This window comes from Rhinopithecus roxellana, chromosome 6, assembly GCF_007565055.1.
Source record: "Rhinopithecus roxellana isolate Shanxi Qingling chromosome 6, ASM756505v1, whole genome shotgun sequence".
Classification (NCBI taxonomy): Eukaryota; Metazoa; Chordata; class Mammalia; order Primates; family Cercopithecidae; genus Rhinopithecus; species Rhinopithecus roxellana.
The window spans coordinates 151,431,111-151,456,014 of NC_044554.1; the positions used below are offsets into that span (position 1 = coordinate 151,431,111).

General features: G+C 47.4%; 1 protein-coding gene across 4 annotated transcripts in view; it reads right to left on the reverse strand.

Annotated features, from left to right (window-relative positions):
* The window catches only part of ADCYAP1R1 (ADCYAP receptor type I), a 64,412-nt gene that overhangs the window by 20,338 nt on the left and 19,170 nt on the right, over positions 1-24,904 (reverse strand). For 3 of the 4 annotated variants that reach the window (XM_010365069.2, XM_010365071.2, XM_010365070.2), the window contains exons 4-12: positions 18,287-18,394; positions 15,751-15,771; positions 14,627-14,668; positions 12,130-12,239; positions 11,545-11,642; positions 10,937-11,069; positions 9,843-9,996; positions 9,377-9,437; positions 8,684-8,753 (exon numbers count right to left, since the gene is read on the reverse strand). In XM_010365069.2, the coding sequence (XP_010363371.1) occupies positions 8,684-8,753; positions 9,377-9,437; positions 9,843-9,996; positions 10,937-11,069; positions 11,545-11,642; positions 12,130-12,239; positions 14,627-14,668; positions 15,751-15,771; positions 18,287-18,394 (797 nt within the window). The remainder of the gene's footprint in view (positions 1-8,683; positions 8,754-9,376; positions 9,438-9,842; positions 9,997-10,936; positions 11,070-11,544; positions 11,643-12,129; positions 12,240-14,626; positions 14,669-15,750; positions 15,772-18,286; positions 18,395-24,904) is intronic. The other variant, XM_010365072.2, reaches the window with a different exon arrangement.

A 24,904-nucleotide genomic window follows, 5' to 3' on the forward strand; every position in this document is an offset into this window, starting at 1 on the left:
CCACAATGAGACTCTATCTCACACCAGTCAGAATGGCTATTACTAAAAAGTCAAAAGACAACAGATGCTGGGGAGGCGGCAGAGAAAAGGGAACACGGAAACACTGTTGGTGGGAATGTAAATTAATTCAGCCATCATGGAAAGCAGTTTGGAGATTTCTCAAAGAACTTAAAACAGACCATCATTAGACCCAGCAATCCCATTACTGAGTATATGCCCAAAGGAAAATATATCATTCTACAAAAAAGACACATGCATTGGTTTGTTCATCACACCACTATTCACAATAGCAAAGACATGGGATCCACCTAGGTGCCCATCAACAGTGGACCGGATAAAGAAAATGTGGCACATATACACCATGAACTACTACATAGCCATAAAAAGAATGTAGACACATCCTTTACAGCAACATAGATGCAGTTGGAGGCCATTATCCTAAGTGAATTAACACAGAAACAGAAAACCAAATACCACATGTTCTCACTTACAAGTGGGAGCTAAACACTGGGTACTCATGGACATAAAGATGGCAACAATGGACACTGGGAACTACTAGACAGCGAGGGAGGATGGGGGGCAAGGGTTGAAAAACTAACTATTGGGTACTATGCTGACTACCTGGGTGATGGGATCAACTGTACCTGAAACTTCAGCATCATGTGATATACCTATGTAACAAACCTGCATATGTATTCCCTGGATCTAAAATAAAAGTTGAAATTATTTTTTAAAAAATGAAAAAAAATCAATACCTGGTACTTAGCAATACTGCTAACTGTATGTGTTAGTCAATTTAAAAGGAGAAAATATAATTAAACAAATTGAGGAATGAGAAAGATGGCAAGACAATAAACACACACAATATTTTTTTTTATTTTTTATTTTATTATACTTTAAGTTCTAGGGTACATGTGCATAGCGTGCAGGTTTGTTACATATGTATACTTGTGCCATGTTGGTGTGCTGCACCCATCAACTCATCAGCACCCATCAATTCATCATTTATATCAGGTATAACTCCCAATGCAATCCCTCCCCCCTCCCCCCTCCCCATGATAGGCCCCAGTGTGTGATGTTCCCCTTCCCGAGTCCAAGTGATTTCATTGTTCAGTTCCCACCTATGAGTGAGAACATGCGGTGTTTGGTTTTCTGTTCTTGTGATAGTTTGCTAAGAATGATGGTTTCCAGCTGCATCCATGTCCCTACAAAGGATGCAAACTCATCCTTTTTTATGGCTGCATAGTATTCCATGGTGTATATGTGCCACATTTTCTTAATCCAGTCTGTCACAGATGGACATTTGGGTTGATTCCAAGTCTTTGCTATTGTGAATAGTGCCGCGATAAACATACGTGTGCATGTGTCTTTATAGCAGCATGATTGATAATCCTTTGGGTATATACCCAGTAGTGGGATGGCTGGGTCATATGGTACATCTAGTTCTAGATCCTTGAGGAATTGCCATACTATTTTCCATAATGGTTGAACTAGTTTACAATCCCACCAACAGTGTAAAAGTGTTCCTATTTCTCCACATCCTCTCCAACACCTGCTGTTTCCTGACTTTTTAATGATTGCCATTCTAACTGGTGTGAGATGGTATCTCATTGTGGTTTTGATTTGTATTTCTCTGATGGTGAGTGATGATGAGCATTTTTTCATGTGTCTGTTGGCTGTATGAATGTCTTCTTTTGAGAAATGTCTGTTCATATCCTTTGCCCACTTTTTGATGGGGTTGTTTGTTTTTTTCTTGTATATTTGTTTGAGTTCTTTGTAGATTCTGGATATTAGCCCTTTGTCAGATGAGTAGATTGCAAAAATTTTCTCCCATTCTGTAGGTTGCCTATTCACTCTGATGGTAGTTTCTTTTGCTGTGCAGAAGCTCTTTAGTTTAATTAGATCCCATTTGTCAATTTTGGCTTTTGCTGCCGTTGCTTTTGGTGTTTTAGACATGAAGTCCTTGCCCATGCCCATGTCCTGAATGGTATTACCTAGGTTTTCTTCTAGGGTTTTTATGCTATTAGGTCTAACGTTTAAGTCTCTAATCCATCTTGAATTAATCTTCGTATAAGGAGTAAGGAAAGGATCCAGTTTCAGCTTTCTACTTATGGCTAGCCAATTTTCCCAGCACCATTTATTAAATAGAGAATCTTTTCCCCATTTCTTGTTTCTCTCAGGTTTGTCAAAGATCAGATGGCTGTAGATGTGTGGTATTATTTCTGAGGACTCTGTTCTGTTCCATTGGTCTATATCTCTGTTTTGGTACCAGTACCATGCTGTTTTGGTTACTGTAGCCTTGTAGTATAGTTTGAAGTCAGGTAGTGTGACACCTCCAGCTTTGTCCTTTTGACTTAGGATTGTCTTGGCAATGCGGGCTCTTTTTTGGTTCCATATGAACTTTAAAGCCATTTTTTCCAATTCTGTGAAGAAAGTCATTGGTAGCTTGATGGGGATGGCATTGAATCTATAAATAACCTTGGGTAGTATGGCCATTTTCACGATATTGATTCTTCCTAACCATGAGCATGGTATGTTCTTCCATTTGTTTGTGTCCTCTTTTATTTCACTGAGCAGTGGTTTGTAGTTCTCCTTGAAGAGGTCCTTTACATCCCTTGTAAGTTGGATTCCTAGGTATTTTATTCTCTTTGAAGCAATTGTGAATGGAAGTTCATTCCTGATTTGGCTCTCTGTTTGTCTGTTACTGGTGTATAAGAATGCTTGTGATTTTTGCACATTAATTTTGTATCCTGAGACTTTGCTGAAGTTGCTTATCAGCTTAAGGAGATTTTGGGCTGAGACAATGGGGTTTTCTAAATATACACTCATGTCATCTGCAAACAGGGACAATTTGACTTCTTCTTTTCCTAACTGAATACGCTTGATTTCTTTCTCTTGCCTGATTGCCCTAGCCAGAACTTCCAACACTATGTTGAATAGGAGTGGTGAGAGAGGGCATCCCTGTCTTGTGCCAGTTTTCAAAGGGAATTTTTCCAGTTTTTGCCCATTCAGTATGATATTGGCTGTGGGTTTGTCATAAATAGCTCTTATTATTTTGAGGTACGTTCCATCAATACCGAATTTATTGAGCGTTTTTAGCATGAAGGGCTGTTGAATTTTGTCAAAAGCCTTTTCTGCATCTATTGAGATAATCATGTGGTTCTTGTCTTTGGTTCTGTTTATATGCTGGATTAGTTTATTGACTTGCAAATGTTGAACCAGCCTTGCATCCCAGGGATGAAGCCCACTTGATCATGGTGGATAAGCTTTTTGATGTGCTGCTGAATCCGGTTTGCCAGTATTTTATTGAGGATTTTTGCATCAATGTTCATCAGGGATATTGGTCTAAAATTCTCTTTTTTTGTTGTGTCTCTGCCAGGCTTTGGTATCAGGATGATGTTGGCCTCATAAAATGAGTTAGGGAGGATTCCCTCTTTTTCTATTGATTGGAATAGTTTCAGAAGGAAAGGTACCAGCTCCTCCTTGTATCTCTGGTAGAATTCAGCTGTGAATCCATCTGGTCCTGGACTTTTTTTGGTTGGTAGGCTATTAATTGTTGCCTCAATTTCAGAGCCTGCTATTGGTCTATTCAGGGATTCAACTTCTTCCTGGTTTAGTCTTGGAAGAGTGTAAGTGTCCAGGAAATTATCCATTTCTTCTAGATTTTCTAGTTGATTTGCGTAGAGGTGTTTATAGTATTCTCTGATGGTAGTTTGTATTTCTGTGGGGTCGGTGGTGATATCCCCTTTATCATTTTTTATTGCGTCTATTTGATTCCTCTCTCTTTTCTTCTTTATTAGTCTCAGTAGTGGTCTGTCAATTTTGTTGATCTTTTCAAAAAACCAACTCCTGGATTCATTGATTTTTTGGAGGGTTTTTTGTGTCTCTATCTCCTTCAGTTCTGCTCTCATCTTAGTTATTTCTTGCCTTCTGCTAGCTTTTGAATGTGTTTGCTCTTGCCTCTCTAGTTCTTTTAATTGTGATGTTAGAGTGTCAATTTTAGATCTTTCCTGCTTTCCCTTGTGGGCATTTAGTGCTATAAATTTCCCTCTACACACTGCTTTAAATGTGTCCCAGAGATTCTGGTATGTTGTATCTTTGTTCTCATTGGTTTCAAAGAACATCTTTATTTCTGCCTTCATTTCGTTATGTACCCAGTAGTCATTCAGGAGCAGGTTGTTCAGTTTCCATGTAGTTGAGCGGTTTTGATTGAGTTTCTTAGTCCTGAGTTCTAGTTTGATTGCACTGTGGTCTGAGAGACAGTTTGTTATAATTTCTGTTCTTTTACATTTGCTGAGGAGTGCTTTACTTCCAATTATGTGGTCAATTTTGGAATAAGTGCGATGTGGTGCTGAGAAGAATGTATATTCTGTTGATTTGGGGTGGAGAGTTCTATAGATGTCTATTAGGTCCGCTTGGTGCAGAGATGAGTTCAATTCCTGGATATCCTTGTTAACTTTCTGTCTCGTTGATCTGTCTAATGTTGACAGTGGAGTGTTGAAGTCTCCCATTATTATTGTATGGGAGTCTAAGTCTTTTTGTAAGTCTCTAAGGACTTGCTTTATGAATGTGGGTGCTCCTGTATTGGGTGCATATATATTTAGGATAGTTAGCTCTTCCTGTTGAATTGATCCCTTTACCATTATGTAATGGCCTTCTTTGTCTCTTCTGATCTTTGATGGTTTAAAGTCTGTTTTATCAGAGACTAGTATTGCACCCCCTGCTTTTTTTTGTTCTCCATTTGCTTGGTAGATCTTCCTCCATCCCTTTATTTTGAGCCTATGTATGTCTCTGCATGTGAGATGGGTCTCCTGAATACAGCAGACTGATGGGTCTTGACTCTTTATCCAGTTTGCCAGTCTGTGTCTTTTAATTGGAGCATTTAGTCCATTAACATTTAAGGTTAATATTGTTATGTGTGAACTTGATCCTGCCATTATGATATTAACTGGCTATTTTGCTCATTAGTTGATGCAGTTTCTTCCTAGCCTCGATGGTCTTTACATTTTGGCATGTTTTTGCAATGGCTGGTACCAGTTGTTCCTTTCCATGTTTAGGGCTTCCTTCAGGGTCTCTTGTAAGGCAGGCCTGGTAGTGACAAAATCTCTAAGCATTTGCTTATCTGTAAAGGATTTTATTTCTCCTTCACTTATGAAACTTAGTTTGGCTGGATATGAAATTCTGGGTTTAAAATTCTTTTCTTTAAGAATGTTGAATATTGGCCCCCACTCTCTTCTGGCTTGTAGAGTTTCTGCCGAGAGATCTGCTGTTAGTCTGATGGGCTTCCCTTTGTGGGTAACCTGACCTTTCTCTCTGGCTGCCCTTAAGATTCTTTCCTTCATTTCAACTTTGGTGAATCTGGCAATTATGTGTCTTGGAGTTGCTCTTCTCGAGGAGTATCTTTGTGGCGTTCTCTGTATTTCCTGAATTTGAATGTTGGCCTGCCCTACTAGGTGGGGGAAGTTCTCCTGGATGATATCCTGAAGAGTGTTTTCCAACTTGGTTCCATTTTCCCCCTCACTTTCAGGCACCCCAATCAGACGTAGATTTGGTCTTTTTACATAATCCCATACTTCTTGCAGGCTTTGCTCATTTCTTTTTCTTCTTTTTTCTTTTGGTTTCTCTTCTCGCTTCATTTCATTCATTTGATCCTCAATCGCTGATACTCTTTCTTCCAGTTGATCGAGTCGGTTTCTGAAGCTTGTGCATTTGTCACGTATTTCTCATGTCATGGTTTTCATCTCTGTCATTTCGTTTATGACCTTCTGTGCATTAATTAGTCTAGCTGTCAATTCTTCCACTCTTCTTTCAAGATTTTTAGTTTCTTTGCGCTGGGTACGTAATTCCTCCTTTAGCTCTGAGAAGTTTGATGGACTGAAGCCTTCTTCTCTCATCTCGTCAAAGTCATTCTCTGACCCGCTTTGATCCGTTGCTGGCGATGGGCTGAGCTCCTTTGCAGGGGGAGATGCGCTCTTATTTTTTGAATTTCCAGCTTTTCTGCCCTGCTTTTTCCCCATCTTTGTGGTTTTATCTGCCTCTGGTCTTTGATGATGGAACACACACAATATTTTAAATGATGAGAGAAAATTAAAGAAAATGAGAAAACAAATATTAACAAAATCAACTTAAGAAGAAATAGAAAATCTAAGTAGAACAATAACCTCAGAAGAAATTAAAAAGTAGTTAAAGGTGTATGCATTAAAAGGTACCAGGTTTAGATAATTTTATAGACCAGTTTCAGAATAACATTAAGAAAGATGTAATTTACATACTGCTTAATTGTTTCAAGGCAAATTAAAAAAAAAAAAAAACAACTTCAGGATTACCTATGAGGCTAACAAAATTTTGCTACAAAAACAGAATCAGGAGAGAAAACACACAGATACACACACGTATACCTAAGACCGCAGAATTTTATGAACAATGCCAAAAACTTTAAACAAAGTATTAAGAAACAAAATTTAGCAATACAGTAAAAGAATAAACAGATCATGTTAATAAATGTTTTACCCCAAAAATGCACCCCCAAAAATCTAATATTTGTTACAGTAACAGACTAAAACAACAAGCTTCCATTATCCTCCATAAGACCAGCAAGTGTAATTCAGCAAAGACATGAGAAATGAGCGCTCTTGTACCTTGCTCATTGAGAGCAATCTGATCTGCATGAAAATGTTAAATGTACATACTCTTCATCCCAGAAATTCCACTCTTGAGATTTATTCTAAAGACATATTCACATATGCTCAAGATATGCACAAATATGTTCATTGTGGCACTGTTCATAACGAAGGAAAACTGGAATACTATAAATATCCATCACTAAATAAATGATTACTTGAATGAATGCCTCCAAAACACATTTGATACAATTTGTCACCCATTCCTGATTTTAAAAAACAAAAAACAAAACAACAACAACAGAGAAACACTGAAGCCAACAAGAAAAACTCCCAACTCAATGAGGGGTAACTGCCAAAACTAGAGAAAACACCATCCCTACAAAAAGAAGGGCTGAAAGATGTAAACACTGGAAAGAAAGAGCAAAATCTATTTTCATTTGACAATTATATAATTTTCTACCTAGAAAATCCAGGAGAACCAACTGAAAAGGTATAAAAACCAGTAAGAGGGTTCAGAAGCATAACTAAGAAAAGACACAATACATCAAAACCAATAGCTTTCCTGTACACTAGCAATAGTCCATTAGAAAATACAGTGAAAGAATGATTCCCAGACCCACTTAAAGCCCAAACTGGAAAACACCTTAGAGGTAAACATAGCAAGAACAGGGAAGAACACTAAAAAACTTAACCAAAATGACTCTATAAGAAAGACTGAATACTTGGAGAATCATGCCACATTCTTGGAGAGGATGACTCAGTCTTTTAAGAAAATAAATTCTCCTCCAAATGAGTCTGTAAATGCAATGCAATTCCAACACAAATCTTAATTACACTTTTTTGGTGCAACTTGACAAGGATATTCAAAAGTACACCAGAAAGAGTAAACGTGCAAGGAAAATTTGAAGAAAACAAGAGAATAATGAAGGGATAATCTGCATACCAGAACATGCTACAAGGTTACAGTAACTAGCATAATGGTGCATCTGCCATGGGAATGGAGAAATAGATTAGTAACATAGAATAGAAAGTCTGGAACCAAAGACCAGTATATTGAGTGTTTATAATAAAATGACATTTCAACATAATGGAGAAAGGATTCAATAAAAAGGATTGAGAGGGTAGGATGTCCATCCATTGAAAAAATAAAATTAGATAAAATTGAATATCATTTCAGACCAGACAAAACAATAAAATTGCAGCTGGATTGAAGATACACATGTAATAGCCCACAAGAAGTGTAGATTTTGTTTTACATCCACAAAAGTGTTACGAAACAAGAATAACACTTTTATATCTTGGGTTGGGAAAGGCCTCCATCAACCAGAAATAAGGCTTGGAATTAACTAGGAGAAATCTTGACCATTTGACTGTATAAATGCTACGCAGAAATCGCAATATACTTACAACATATACAACACAGGAAGGTTAACTATCCTTTAAACTGTAACTAATAAAATCTGACAGAAAACTGAACAAGATAAATAAACAGGAATATCCACAATAACAACAAATTGCCAATTAATGTTTGGAAACAAATGCTCAGTCACCCTAGTGAGATGGAGAAATGTACATTAAAATTAGGAGCCAGCATTATCCTCCATAAGCCTGTGCAAAAAATTAAATGATTGATATAATAAGTGTAGACAATGAAGTGGGGACACGAGCTAGTCTTCCTCAGGAGGCATAAATTGTTAAAGGGTTTTTGCAAAGCAATTTGGGATCTGAAATTTTAAATGTGTACCCCTTTCAACCCAGCAATGCCACTACTAAGGATTTATTCTAAAGAAATATTTCCACATGCTCAAAATTATGCACAAAACTATTTCTATCTTTTGTAATAAGGAAAAAATGGAATAATCTAAATCTCCAGTGCTAGGGGAATAACTAAAGAGTTTGTGCATCCCTGTTACAGATTATCATGATTATCATGATTATCAGATTACCATGACGGAGGAGGAAGTCAGGGTTGTGTGGGGACTCTTTCATTTCTCTTCCTTACATGCCTTTCTGCCCAAGACCCTGTCTCTTCCCTTCCTCTTCATCCCAAGGACACTCACCATGATAGAGCCAACCACAGGGCCTTTGATCACCCACCACAGAGCTGTGCTGTCATTCATATCCCAGCAGCTGAAAGATGGACAGAGAGAAGCAAGATCGCGTCCGTGAGTCGGCAGCATAGAAGCCTGCAGGACACTGCACCATCTAGCTGGGCGCCCAACACGTTCACCACTGCAGCTCTCTGAGGAGGAGCTGGCTGGAAGAAGAGCTTTCCAGCGGGCTGCAGACTCCAGCCTGGTCCTGGCTCTGAAAATCCCCTCCTTCTTAGCCTCTATCTTTCCCTCCGCTCACCTATCAAGGCAGGGCATGAAGCCCAAAAGTCAGGATCACCAGTGAGCTCCTAGGAAAGGACCATTTTTCCCCATCAGACCTACAGCTCTTAGGATGTGACCTCCCCCTCAACATGCTTCCTCCCCTCCCTAAAAGGAAAACAGACACTCAGCTGAGTGCAGAAGTAGACAAGGGCTCAGAGACCTAGCACATTCTCTTGCTGGGTTGCTGGCTGAGACGCAGCTGGGTGGGTCACCTGCATGGGGCCAGGGCTCAGGTGGTGCCCAGTACTGGGCTTTACTCTGGGCCTGGCATTGAATGGTGTGTTGGGGGCAGTTCATGTGAAGTCAGGGCAGCTACTGAGAACCCATCTGTAAGAATCTACTCTGTGCTGTGGCCCTGACTCTTGAGCATGTACTAACCCTGTGTCATCAAAGTAGAGTCTTAGCGTAGCCCACACCGTCACGCACACAGTTGGGGTCCCTGGGAGAACAAGAAAAAGAGGTCCATGAGAACAGGAAAACCAACATGGCCAATGTCCACTGCAGACCTGGGGCTCCCAGAGGCTATCGTTCCCCCATGAGATTTGGAATTCCTGGGAATTCTAACTGTTCCTCACACCCAGGCCTCCTAAGGGTCTACATCTCCCTCAGACCAAGGGCTGTCTTGTCTCTCAGAGGACTCCTGGGCATAACTCCACCCTGAGACAGTGGGCTGTCCACAGGCAAGAAGAATGAGAAAGAGTCCAAGAAAGAGCCTAGGCCATTAGACTCGGGCAGGGCAGTGCCCCCTCCTCACCTGACACTTCCTGAAGGCGGAACCAAAGACACACCTGGACACACCTGACCACAGGACCTGAGCCTGTCCAAGCCACAGCCAGGAACCTACCCCAGCCAATAATGGTGTACCAGTAGAAGTATCTCCTTTCAGGGAAGAAGGTCTCCACCAGCAGAGTGAAGAGGTACAGGCCCTCGATGAACAGCCAGAAGTAGTTGGACACAACACAGTAGTGGAAGAAAACCATGATGGCCTTACACTCCACCTGCAAAGAGAAGCACCGGGGTGAGGGGTGTGAGCCCAACAAGAACAGGAGCAGGGGAGAATCCTAGGGCCCTTTGGCTCTGGCATGCTCAGGCTCAAACATCCCAAGGATCTAAGAGAGTCAATATTCCTGGATCAAAGAGTTGAAAATTGCAGCATCCCATGATTCTGAGTCAAAGCTGCTCATGGAGGCAAAACTGCACACACAGGACAAAGACGGGTGGCAGATACAGAGCTTCCTCGCAACCAGCTCATCCTCCTTCACTTTCCTGCTCCTACCCTATCTCCCACAGAGGAGGGGAGGAAGGAGAGAATCAGCCAGAGGACCCTGCAGGAGGCTCCTTGGTATAATGAGGATTTGGACACCTTTCTGGTGGGGGGATACATATTCCTGGCTTCCAGAACTCTCTACTCATAGAGGCTCCCCAAGCATGTCCTCTGGTCAAGGCCCTGGACTTTACACTCTTCTTCCTAACCTACCTCCTCAAAGACCAGCTTCTCCGCATGCTACCTCCTCCAGAGGTGTGAGACCTGGGGAGGTGTCTCTAAAGACCCCTGGCCAATCAGCACCTGGGCTCCATCCCAGGCTAGTTAAATGACCAGGGGCTGGGTAAGCCCTCTCTCAGCATCAGTTTCCTTGTCAGTCAAGTGGGATTTGGTGTTCCCAGCTGACCTTCCTCCACTGTCTTGCCAAATGAAACATCCAGGGTAAGAGACAGGAAGCATTTGGCTGGAAGTTATGTCGTACATTGGCTCATCACCTACTAGTAACTTAATTCATGAGTTTTCACATAAACCAGGGGTGCTGGGGCAATGTCTTCACCTGCAGGAACACACTTGACCTGCAGGATGTCAGGCAGGTAATGTGCGTCCTAGGGAACGAAGGGGATGGTGCAGGGCCTTCCAGGCAGAGCCCTAATGGGCCTGCTCGGCTCACTCACGGTGGAGATGAAGCAGTGATTGCTGTCCTGCTCCGCATACAGAATCCAGTCTTTGATGAAGACGGAGATCGCCCTCAGCATGAACGACACAAACAGGTTCATGTGGATGAAGTTGCGTGTGCAGTGCAGCTTCCTACATGAGTGGGCCAGGGGAGAAAGAAGCCTTGGACCCCACAGCATTTCACACCCACCCTCCATGTGGGCATCTGTGGTGGGCCAACTCTGTGGCTTTATCTCAGCAGGTCTCCCACCCAGGCCACCTTTCTGCCAACCTCTCTAAATCCTCACTGACTTCCAGGCCCCTATAACCCAGATCCACCACCCCACATGGCCAGACTTCTCCCTCCTGTGGCCTCTGACTATCTAGACCAGGAAGACAAAAGCAAGGAATGCAGATTTCCTGCCCAGGCTCTGCCTGGCTGCATAGCCCTGGAAAAGTCAGTTGCCCTCTCTGGGGTGAAGTTTCCCATCTGTTATCCTTGGACTCGGGGAAATGCCTTCCAAGGGGTCTTCTAGGGCTGACATCAAGGGGTAGGGGAGAGATGGTCCAAGGCCTCTGAGGCCCTGGCCAGTTCTGGTGCTTGCTTGAATGCTGCTGAGGGTCTCACCGGAAGCGACACAGGATGACCATGGCAGTGGTGAGGGTGACGAGGGAAGTGCTGTAGCCAACCGTGTAGAGGGCCTTCACTGACAGGTAGTAATAATCCTGAAGGAGATCACAGGACAGGCAGGACTTCATGAGAGACCTGCCCACAGCCAGCCTGCCTCGGGCCTGCACGCAGTCTCCCAGGCCAGGGCCTGCCCACCTCCAGGCCTAGCTCCTCCTTCCTCTCTTCTGCTGATGTCATCTCCACCGCCTCCTATCCCTGGCCAAGCCTCTTACTCCCCTTTGCACAGTGTCAGCATTCTGCAGATGCTCAGTACATGCTGTTGAAGGCAAGAGCGCTGTCCAATCAGAACAGACAGCAGCCTTGGCCTGCACAAAGGTCCAGGAAGCCCCCTGCTGGGCCTGGCATTAACCCAGTGGCATTAATTCCAGTATCCTGGAAGAGTAGCCAGGTGTAGGTGGGGAGGAGTAGGCAGCATCCCAGCTGCTTCTCAGCCCCAGCAGGGGCTCATGAATGCTGCCTACTGACCTAAGTTTCCTCAGCCCCACCCTCATCACCTCTGGGGAGCAGGGTGCAGACACTCACCTGGTCCCCAGTCTCAGATTCATATTCATCAAACCCACAGGCATCAAAGTAATGAGGGAAGGGCTCCGACCAGCCATCCTCCGTGCAGTTCCGGCTCACCACTCCCATGTCTGCAGCAAAAAGAAAACTCAGTGAGGCCCAGAAATGATTAAGACGGCCCTGAAATTCTAATGCAAAAATTACGTGTTCAGTGGGAATTCCTGGAAACCCCTGTGACCAACTGGGAAGCATAGGGAAAGGTTTCGGAAATCAGTGATTGCTGATCAGAGGGATGGAGAGACAAGGAGCAAGCTCATCTCAACCAAAGATGGGGAGACTGCACTAGCTGAATTCAGCATCCCTGCATCCCTCCCCTCTGGAACATTTCTAAATGCTCATCAGGGATGGGCCTGAGTCCTCCCCTGGGCCCTGGATCAGCACTTCTCAAATGTCAGCGTGCAAAACCACCTAGGAGACTGATTACAAATGCAGATTCCAGGCCTGCCCTTAGGGATTCTCCGTCAGGAGATCTGGGCACTTTCAGGAATCCCCTCTGGTGACTGCAGGGTGTGAGTGGGGTCCTTGGCACACCTTGGGAACACGGTTTGATGTGATGCTTCCCCTCGGAGCTCTGAGCCTCACAGCAGCTGCAACATCTCGCATCGAGGGGACACAGGGCTTGCTTCATTAACAAGGTCCAGATTTCCACTAACACACGGCCGGATCTTATGAAGATATATATCTGGGTTTCTTTTAAAGTGTTGTCTTTCGGAGTTTGGGAGGGCTGTTTCCTGTCACTAATGTACTTTAATTTTAGTTTGGTTGACTTTAAGGCCATTCAGTGGGACACTCGAGAGGGTGGGATCAGTCATGGCCATTAAATGAATCATGTGCTGGCTGCACAGTAGAGTCCAGGCTGGTTTTTGCCCTGCCCGGGGCTGTGTTCGTCTTTCAAGATTGCTTTTTCATTCTCCCCTCACCCGATGGTTTATAATGGTGGGCCACTCATGTCCAGGGCAGGGGGCCGAGCAAGCAGCTCCCTTTTTCTCCAGCCCAGCACCTGAGTGTGACCCAGCCTGACACTGGAAGTATCTGGTCTATCGGGACACATGTGGTTGGTTCTTCCCCTTACAGCATTCAAAGACCAGGACATTGTATAAAACAAGAGACACCTGCAGAAAAGGGGCTCCAGTACCCATATTGTTGAACAGAAACCTCCCCTCTGCAGCCAACGCCACTTCCAGGGAGCTCAGGAAAGAGGCAAGGAGGGCAGCAGGTCAGCCCCTGCGGGAGGCAGAGGCCAAGAGAGGAGATCCTTCCAGTTTTCCAATCTGTGTCCCTTGCTTCCTGCATTAGAAGATCTAAGGCGAGTTCTCTTTAGCCAAGAAAGTCAGAAATGAACCTCCTGGGATATGAGTAACTCTGCCAGAAAGGAGAGTTCTGCCCACAACAGGGAGACTGGGCCCAGCCCTTCTCCAGCTCTGAGTTCTACGGCACAGGCTAAGGGGGAAGTTTGGCAAGCCCAGGAGAGAAAAGGAGCTCACTTCTGTCCCACAGCTGATGCCAAACTGTCCCTTCTTCCAGCAAATCTGTCTCAGGCAACCTCCTTTTAAGTCCCTCTGAACACTTCTTTCAGAAAGTCTGAATGTCCCAGGGAAATCACCACTGTGGCCAAGTTCCTTCCCCTCCTGGGGCCTCATTTCCTCTCTGCTTTGCTCACATCAGGATGGTGGGAAGAGGAAAGGGAAGCTGCTTTGAAAAACAATTTAAAAAAAAAAAAAGTTCTAGAAGGAAAAGCGGTTTCCTTTCTTTTATTTTCACTCTTTCTTTTTTTCCTTTTTATAACACAGTGTGGGCTCAGAAAAACATAAACCCTTTTGTTCAGAACTATTCTGTGAATTTGCCACTGTATTGTTCTGACAGAAATCTCCGGAAGATGGAGTGCTCTTGAGATTGTCAAAACCCCGCAGTGATTGCGCCTACTTCACTAGGCTGATTTGCCCCAGTAACTGCACAGGAACACAAAACTTTCAGGCAGCTTTCCCAAAGGGGTGCCCGTCCCGGGATCAGCCCATCAGCATCACCTGGAAGACTGGTGAGACAAGCACATTCTCAGGCCCCACCCCAGGCGGAATGAATAACAGACTGCCAGAAACCTGTGTTTAACAAGCGCGCAAGGTAACTGCAAAGCATGGTTAAAGTTTGAGAGCCACTGTTCTACATGTCGGAGTTCAGAAACAGTCAAGGATCATCCAATCCAAGAGTTCTTTATTTGAAGTCCACAAAGGGACTCTAAGACATCTGTGTCTCCCCTGAAATTCTACACATGATGTTCTGCCTGTGTGCTTTTCCATGAAGATAATCTGTACCTTTATCAGAGAAAAAAGTCGTCACCTGCCAAAGATCACACAGCCACAGAGGAGCAGAGCCCAGCCTGGGATGGGGTTCTCAAAGCTCACACATCAGCAGATGCCCTCCCTCCAGCCAGTCCATGGTCAACCCCAGCCTAACCCCTTACCTGAGAGATCTAAGGAGTTACTGTCACCAAAATCAGACTCTCCTGAAAAATACAGACATAGGCATGTATCAAAATGCCTCGCTTACAGTTAGCTACTGTTTACTCTCCGCCCCCGAAGGCTCAGGCTACCCCTGGTCTACAGGAAGTAGGGGATGGGGTCCTAGCCAAGAGGCAACATCACACACAGCAGCCACACACCTTCCTCACACACTGCACCTTCTAACACCACTCTCCCTTGCTTTGCATTTCTGTGATGTTCAGGATGGTCCAGGACTCAGTTCTCCACCACCACAGGTAATGGCAATGGGTACTGCCAGGAGGATGGAAGGGCCTCCAGAGTGGAGAGGAATGGGAGAAAATGAAAAGGGATGGTTCGGCCTTTTCAAAAAATGGGCAAAAAACAGCAAAGTGGGTCCAGGGCTTGGGGTTTCCTTTTTGGTGCTCAATCCTCCACCTCAGCCTCCAAAATTGCTCTTCATCAAAGGGAATCTGGAAGACTTCATCTTCAGACAGTTTTTCCTCTCTTCCTACTCTTTATTCCCATTTCCACCCTTTTCTTATGCCAAAACCCCTACTTGCAATGAGACCCCATTCCACCCCACCCCACCCCCTCAAAACTCCTTTCCCAAGGTCCAGCTGACATGCCACCTCTTCCTGGAAGCCTCCCCTGACTTCTTCACTATTCTGCCTGCATGCTGCATCATTCGCTCTTCTGTTCTGTTGCTCACTGTGCATTCCGGCTTCTTAGCTGTCAGGGATGTCAGTATCTGCATGGACTGATGCACATGTTCAGGTCTGTGCATATGCACATACATGCACCTGCACTCATGTGTGAGCTTGTTTCTTAGCACCTCCATTGGTGAGTCCCATCCTCCCAAACAAGCCTGTGAGGGACCTGAGGTCGTGCCTGTGTTGTGCATCTTCCTGTGCCCCACCTCCCACTTCCAGAATGGTCAAGGTCGGGGAGAGGGAAGGGAGGAAAGAGGAAAGAACCTGATCCCCAGTGAGCCTCTTACTCTACCCCCACCCCAATCCCAGCAGCCAGAGCCTGAGATCTCCTGAGGCTGGGCTCCTGCTGGATGGACAGAAAGACAGCGGTCTGTCCTCACCAAGGTTCCTCTTACCAATGGTTTCGGTCTCCCAGACTGAAACAGAGAGAAAGAGAGAGAGAAAAGTCAGAGGTGAGCAACAAGGTGAGAAAAGTCAGAGGCTGCTCTCCTTGGGTCTTGCTGATCACTTCCTCCTCCTTCCCAACCCCAAACATTAAAGAGGGCTCTGGGGGACCCAGAAGGCATGAGGACTATAAGCTGGGGACATTGGAGACCCACAGAACAGAAACGAGCTGAAGCATTTGAGAGGAGGAGGGAGATTAGTGCTCCCACATGTCCAATCTCTCCAATATCCTACACAGCCATAGTCATCACAACAGGCTACCTGGGAACGGAGAAGAAACAGAGGAATCCCATTCTCTCCCTGCAAAGTATTCAAGGCAAGTCTCACCAATCAAGCTTTGTGAACAGAGGTGCTAAAAGGCCCTGCCTTAATGAACCATTAAGAATCAGATGTAAATAACACCTTCATTGTGCCACTGCCAGAGGAAGGAGGAAGGAGAGAGTGTGGAGGAAAGTTTATCTTAAGAAAATCTTTTTTACTATTGATTCATTTTGCCTTTTGTTGCTAAGAAGAAGGAGTCTGGCATGGAATCTGACCCAGAGTAGATGTTCAATAAACAAACTTTAAAGAAATGACAGAATGAAAGAAATACATGAATGAAGGAAGTGATTAAGTTGGCTTCTACAGGAATGAATTGGAAATCAGGCTGAATCACTCACTGGCTGCCACCACGCCTGACAGCCCTCCAGTCCCACTGTATCTCTCACTCCAGCGCTTCCGCTGCCTGTATCCTCTTTCAAAATTCACTCTGGCCTGCTCAGGTCACACCCAATCCCCAAGCCCTCAGATGGGAGAGTTCAATGCCACCCTCCTCCTGGGCCGGCCGGTGGTCTGGAGGTGGAGGTATTGCTGCAGGGTGCAGCACATCTAAACAAACCTTGGGGTGGGAGCCAGAGACAGGGGCCTGGGGCCCCCAACACATGCCACTATTTTCTCTGCCACCTCCTGCAAGCCCCTCCCCATCCAGGGCAGAGTCGATTATTGGAATTCGAGGTTTGACAGCAAATTAGCAAATTTGCCTTTTGCCTCTCAGAGAGGACAGGGGACTGCAACAGGTAGGACTCAGTGCTGGAGTGGAGCCTGGAAACTTGCCTCTTCTAGAAGGACATCAGCCTAAGCCTTAGGCTGGAAAAGAAGAACGCTAAGGCCAGGTCGCATGGCCACACACAACTCGGACCCCTCTGATACCCTAGGGAGCCCCCGCCCATGGCTTCATACCCAGGAGGTGGCTCAGTAAGTCACCTGGCTGGAGCCAGCCCCACCAGCTCTCTCTGCCCAGCCCCAACTCAGTACCTTCAGCTGGCCACCCTGCCTCCTGTGACACTCACAGGGATCAGGTAGAAGGCCCGTGGGGGAGTTCACAGGTCCCAGCCGAAAGGCAGGAACCGTTCTGGAAGAGCCCAAGGGACCCCTATCCAAAGAAGCCATCTGCAGCTACCCCTTCCCCTCAGACACCCCCTGCCATGGAGATGGGGCTACCGGGCCTTCTGCCTGTAGGGAAAGCATTGCCTTCTCTCCCCTGCCCTCGCCCTACATCCCACCTGTGCACAGAGCTCAGCCACTCTGCCCACCTCGTGGGCTCCTCTATCTTTTTGGTGGCCCCTGGATATCTCCACAGCACTTCAGTGCCCCCCAGAGACCTCAAACACAGACACGTCCCAAACCCAGGTCTGCAGGACACTGCAGCCGCCCAGCCTTCCCTCTCAGGGAGGCACCATCGCACACCCACGCCTCCAAGCCCACATTCACGAGTCACCGACAGCACTGTGACACTGTTCCCTGTGGGTGGCACCCCTTCCCCAGGCAGCCCAAGACCCAGCTCCTCCCAACTTGAGCCCATGTAACTGCCTAAGGGCAGCTAGGGCCCAGAAAATGCTCTGCTGAGCAAATGTGAGTGTGCACCGGCCCCACTGGGCCTTGTGCCAGCATCTAAGTGGCTCTGAATGTGGATGTGGGTGTCTTGTGTCCAGCTGCCTTCCCCACGCATCTCATTCTGCCTGAGGGGGGTGTCTACATGCGCGTCTCTCTCCATGCCTCCCACTGGGCGCTGAGGATCTGTGGCTGTGGGAGGATGGTGACAATAATCCCAGCTAACATTTACTACTGCACATTCAAAACGCGCCAAGTCCTGTGCTAAGTGGCGTCCACAGCATCGCTCCACGTTACCCTCACAGACGCACCTGGGAGGGGGCCACCCGGCCACATACCCAACTGACAGACAGGGGCCTGGGCTGGAGGGTGAGTGACAGCCGGCACGGATCCCACGCGTGAGGATACAGCCTTGCTCTCACCCACAACCATGGTCCCCACATGTACCTGTGTCCCCGTGTGTGCACGTGTCTCTGGTTTCATCCCCCACACCACATGTGAGCTCGGGAGCAGGGACTGTGCCTACAGGGTGGCCTCCCTGCCCTTGGTGCTTGCCTGGGGCCGAGTTTGGGGAGCAGGCTAAGCCAGCATGGCCTAAAGAGACTGAGATAAACCCACCTCGGTCTGGGTTGAAGATTCGGAAGAGTTCAGGGCAGCTGACCAGGACCATCTCACCCACGTGGGCAGGCTTCCAACACGTGATGTTGTCCCACATCCCAGGACAGCCTGTGGGTAAGACAGCCATGGTGAGAGGGGCTAGCCACACACACCCATACACACATATCACACACACCAACATACACAGCACACACACCACAGACACCACACACAGCAACCTACATGCTACACACACAACACACACACCAACAAACACACATCACACACATACCACACCACAGACACCATGCACATCACATACACACTACACATACATCACAGACACCACACAGCAACACACATCACACATATACAACACATACCACACGCATGCCACATACACCACACACACATCACACACGCATCACACACACCACATACACACACCAACCACTCACACATGCACCACACACATCACACACACCACACACATATATCATACACACCACACACACATACACCACATTCACACCCACACACATTACACACATCACACACACATACAACACACACACATCACACATGCACCACACACACATTACACATACCACACAGAGATCACACACAAACCACATATACCACATATACTACACACACACATCCTATACACACCACACACATGCACCACACACACCACACACATATCACACATATACACCACACACACATCACACACAACACACATCACATACTCACCACACATGCCATACACATACACATCACACACACCACACACATCACACACACCATACACATGTATGCACATACCACACACATCACACATGAATGCCCACACCCACACACACCACACACACACACACCACACACGCATCACACAGGTACACACACATCCCCACACTTATATATACACACACTGAGGTGTGCTCCATGGCTTACAAGCCAGGCCCTTGCAGGGGACCGGAAGTGGTTTAGCAGAGGGAAGGCAAGGCCTACAGTCTGAGGGAAGGCTGAGTCCTGTACTGGGAACATCCCTCAAACAGGAATGGAGACACAAGGCACTTCAGGAGCTCCTGGGTAGGGAAGGAGGGAGCCCTCACCTGTTTTCATACTGCCCCACACCCCCGAAGCCCCACAGCCTCACAGCTGCACAACCTCACAGGATTGTGGGGAGGGGAGACACACCAGGCCAGGGCTGGATCCCTAGGAATGAGATGCTGAGATGCAGGGGTCTCTGCAGCAGCCTCTCCCACACGCCCCACCCTAGCCCCTCCTTAGCCACCACTGAGGGGTCCTACTTCAGACCCACCCCCTCAGCAAGGCCCCCCACCCACCCTAGGGGGAGGGGCAGGAACAGGTTGGTCTAAGGCTGCTGCTCCACTCCCCCCACCTACCCCCTAGGCAGGCCCAGCAGGGGACACAAATTCATCAGCTGGAGAAGAGGGGAAAGCCAGCCAGGCAGAAGCCTGCATGCGCCACGCCAGAATTGTGAAAGGACTCGTAACCAGAAGAGGTGGAGGCAGGCACTGCTGCAGAGGCCCCCACAGCATCTCCAGGCTGATGGAGAGGAAGGGACAGGCCAACTGAGAGGTGTTTAGGAATCCCCAAGATTTGGTGCCTTATTGGACATGAACTGCGAGGAAGAGGAAACTGTCAAGCTTGATGACCAGATTTTCAGGTCTAGGGGACTCAGTGGCTCCTCTGACCCCTTTCCCCCCATGCTTGCCTCTCCTTCCAGCTCTGCCAGCCTCTGTAGAGTTCCCTGCACTGCCTGACGCCACCTCTTCCTGCTCCATCCCTGCTTCTCTGGCTCTGTCCTCCCACAATGCTGAAACACCTCTCACCAAGGTCACCACAGACCTCTTCGCTGCCAAATCCAAGGAACAATTTCAGCCTTTACTGGGTCCCCCCCACAGCCCTGACTGAATGCAGGTGCTGGTAGCTGCCCTGCGTTTGGTTGCCCATCCTGCCCACCTTGGATGAGCTCACCCTGCTCATGGATGTTACAGAATTGTATGTGGACAACTCCCAGTCCTCTGTGCTGTCCACTCTGTGAGGGTAGAGCCCACAGCTGGTTGCCTGCTGGACACCCCCATCTTGAAGAACCAAAGATGATTCAAACACTGCAGTCCAAGACTCAGTGCAGCATCTCCTACCCAAAGCTGATTGCCTGTTCCAGCCCCAGCTGGAAACTTGGGAGTCACCCCACTTCATCTCCTTCCCTTTAGTGCTCCTGATCAAGCCCTTGCTGGTTTTACCTTGAAACCTTGTGCAATCCATGCCCCACTCTCTATTCCTTCACCCTACTCAGTGAAGGAGCTCAGGACCCCTCACTGAGACCACAGGTACACAAACCCCATACAGCTATGACCACAAGCTTTTCAAAATGAATATCTGGCCATGTCACAAGCCCCCCACCAACAATCCCATGCTTTCTGGGCTCTTAGCACCCTCAATCCTTAACATGGTACTTACGACCCTACCACTCACTTTTCCTTCCAGCCTGTGGGTAGTGGTTGAGGCCATGGGATGAGACAGCTCACTTTGGGAAGGGCCGTAAAGTGAGAAGAGCATGGAGGAGGGAACCCTGGAGACCCCATATTTGGAGTGGGCAGAGGAAGCACAGGTAGTGATGCAAGCAGGAGAGAGTGGCAGAGGTATGGTGGGGAGGCAGGAGTGTGCAGTGCCAGGCAGCAGAGGGAAGCTGCAGGAAAGCAGCCTGCAGCTGTTAGGGATTATAAAGGAAGGCTATGGAGAAGGCTTCTGTGCCAGGTCAGGGACAGCGAGTGACCGACAGCACCCGCCTCACAGGGCTGCTGTGACGATTAATGAGTTCACATGTGCAAAGCTGTCAGAACAGAGCCAGGCTCATTCAATGCCTCCTCACTGCTGTCAGAATCATTAATTTCATTATCCCAGTTAGGTGTCCCTGGGAACTACTCCCCTGAGAGGCCTTCATAGGCAGGGAGGTGAAGCAGGGACCTGCAAGGTGAGATGGCCTGGGGCAGGGCCGCTGACAGGCCCAGAGGACTCCTGGGAAGGTGCTGGAAAGAGGAGGGGCTTGGAGCAGGCACCATGAGCTCACAGTCTCTGTTAGGGTCCGTGATGCTTGAGTGCTGTTTGGACCAGAAGGTATCCACAGCTTCTAGACGGAGAAAATCCTGTCTCAGAATTCACACCCGGCTATTTTGGAGTTCGCACCCAGTCACATTGGCCCATAGCATCCTGCTCATGGAAAGACAGTTTGGGAGCCAGAGGTACCATAGAAAGCTCTGAGAAGAATAACCCAAGAAGGTAAAGACATTAAAGGCCAGATGAGGGGAGCCGGGTATCAGGTCTCATAGCAATAGGCCAGTCATCGATAATTCTTGTGTAACCGTTAGCAGAGGACATCTAGCCAGCATGTGCTTGGCTGTGACATCATGTCCTTGAAAGAGACCCAACAGCACATCTTTGGCTGCAGCAGCCCATGTTGACCGTGGAACAGCCGTAGAGCGTGGCTGCGTCTGGCCCATGCCCCGGGAGCCCCAGCCAACAGATGTTCCCTTAATGGAGAACATTAGGCCCGGGCACAGCCAGCTGCTGCTACCAGCTGACACTGCCGAGGTCACAGGGCCACTTCAGAGAGAATGAGCAGGGTCATGAGGGTTGAGGTCAAGGAAGGCTGCAAAGGTCAGGCGGGTGGCACGAGGGGAGAAGGGGGCTCTCATTGGCAGCAGAACAGGGGATGCATTCTCTTAACTACTGTTTACTGAGTACCTGCCTTGTGCCAGGGACCATCTATGCACCAGGGCCAGTAGTGGAGAAAAAGACAAAGCTGTGAAATTGATGTTTGAGGGCAGAGTGAGGGGAAAGGGCAGGTCTCTACTCAGCGTTAGCACCGGAAGCCCTAAAACTTGAGTTCTGATCTCCTTCTGCCACAGGCTCACTTGTGACTCAGGCCAGTCACCACCCCCTCCACCATGATTCACGTTTCCTATGTGCACACGGACAACTGAGTGTCTCTGTGAACTCCCAGCTTTGAGTGAACAGAGCTCAAATCTGGAACAGAGATTCACCCAGGACCTATTGGTGCCCAGAGGATAGTTGGGGCAGCTAAAGGTGCCTAAAGGGCATCTGCTAAAGTGCCCCACCCCAGCCCGGGGCCTGGGAGCTGTCAGGATATATCTGCCACAGCTCTCAAAGCCCTCCTGGCACCCCGTATGTCCCCAGCCTGGGCCCCCTCTAGAGTCCTGAAGACAATTTGTATAGTACCAGGGCAGGTGGGAAACCTAGAATGAGAGCTCAGGACCCCAGGACCCAAAGACAATGTCCCTGACCCTATCGAGGGCTCGAAGGCCTCCACTCAGCCCTCTAGCCTGCATTGCTGGGGTCTCAGGAGACTCACAGCTGCCTCCCTGGGGCTCCCTAGAATGCCCTGGTGCCCATTTCTCTTGCAGTTACCACCTCCCAGCCCAGCACAGATGGGAAGACCCAGCAGGCTCCCACCTCCTCTCGTCTTTTGAATGGAAGTTGCTCTGGCCTCAGCGGATTGGAGCTGAATCCTCCCAGGCCCCTTTCCCTGGAGCATGGGAGGATGGGAGTTGGGCTCCTGAGACAGCCTTGGGTTTTTCTAACTAAAAACAGCAACTGATTTTCCTTCCACTCACACACAGTACGTCCAGCTTCTACAGACCCATATGTTCCACACTCCAGTCTCAACAAAGCTAAATTTTGTTGAGACTGGAAGATTTCAAGATGCCTTTTCTCCTTCCTCTCCCCCTCCTTCCCCTCCTCCTTTTATCTTTTTTTTTCTTCCCACTTTCTTCTCCCTCTCTCTTTTAATTACTCATTTATTCAAGACATACTGAGTCAGATGATGCACAGCAATACCAGAGTGAATAGAAAGGGCCCAGTGTCTGCCTTCACAGAGCTCTTAGTCCAGTTGTATTAATAATTTTAGATTTTTATGCTAAATTTTTAGAGATGCCACTGGATGGTGTATTCATTCCCTACTGCTGCTGTAAGTGTGTAAGCAAACTTACTGTCTTAAAATGGCACAACTATCATCTTATATTCCTGCAGGTCAGAAGTCTGAAATGGGTCTCATTGGGCTAAAATTAAGGTGTCAGCAGGGTTGCCTTTCATCTGGAGGTTCTAGGGGAGAATCCATTTCCTTGCCTTTTCCAGATTTAAGAGGCCACCCACATTCCTGGGCTCATGGCCCCTTCCTCCCTCTTTGAAACCAGCAGCTTTGCGTCCTCAAGTCTCTCTTCTTCTCTGATTCTCCTACCTCCATCTTTCACTTGTAAGGACCAATGTGATTATTCTGGGTCCACCCAAATAACCCAGGATAAAATTCTCAGTTCAAGATCCTTAATTCCCTCTGTAAAGTTCTTTTTGCTATGTAAAGTAACACATTCACAGGTTTCAGGGATTAGGATGATGTGGGCCTCTCAGGGCGGGGTGGGGAGCATTATTCAACCTACCACAGAGAGGCTTTAAGACAAGGAGTCACACTTGGATTTGGTTGTGTGGGGAAGACCACATAGTCCAATAGCAGAGATGCAAACACGGGGAGGCGTATTAGGACATGGCTGTAGTCTAGGGGTGAGATGAAACAGCTTGATTTGGAGCGATGGCAGCAGAGTTAGAGAGGAGTCCTGTGTGGGACAGAGTCAAGAGCAGAGCTGACAGGGCTTGGCAACACACTGGACCTAGCTGGCAAGTGTGCAAAAGACTATTAGTGCTCACCTACATCACATGACTGAGGGCATGCCGATGATGAGAGGGTGGAAGTGTGGAACCCACCTCTAAAATATCCCTCACAAGCTTCCACAGCCTGCCTCTCTTCCTTCTCTGGACCACCCTTGAAGACCACATGTTAAGGGTAGCAGTGTTCCAAGATGGAAGAAACCTGGGTCCCCAAATGACTGTGTGAAGTCGAGCTCCACCTCCTACCTCTGCTGACCACACTGGCCTATGATACATGCAAGCAAGAAATGTTACTGTGCTAAGTCTCTCAGATTTTAAGATTGATTTGTTACTGCTGTAGAGTCGAGGCCATCCTGACTAACACAGTACAAGGGAGAGAGGTACCAAGGATGTCACCCGGGTTTCTGGCTTCAGTGTCTGGATGAACAAGTGGATTGATGGGTGGGTGGGTGGGTGGGTGGGAGGATGGATGGATGGATGGATGGATGGATCATTTACCACAGTGGAAAGGGCCAGGTGAGAAGCAGATGTTGGGGGAATTAGGCAAGTTGGAAAGCAAGAGCTTAGTCTGGGGTATGTTCAGTTTGAGATGGTGCTAAGAGCCAAGAGGAGACAGCTGTCGAAGTAGGCAGCCGGAGAAAAGTCTGGAGTCTAGAGAAGTAGCAACTGGAGAAGAGGGCAGGGAGCAGGCAGCACAGGGATGCTATTTAGGCCACGGACATGGATGGTTTGTCTAGTGAGAGAACAGAGATCAGGGAAGAAAAGAGGAGAGAACAGGCCTGGCCCCAACAGAAATGCCAGCATTTAGAAGAGGCCTTGGCAAAGAAGACTGAGGAAGAAAACCAGGACAGGCGAGGGACACAGCAGCCAGGAAAACATGTTTCAGGGAGGAGATGGCCGAGTGCAACCAAGGCCAAGTTTCCGTCC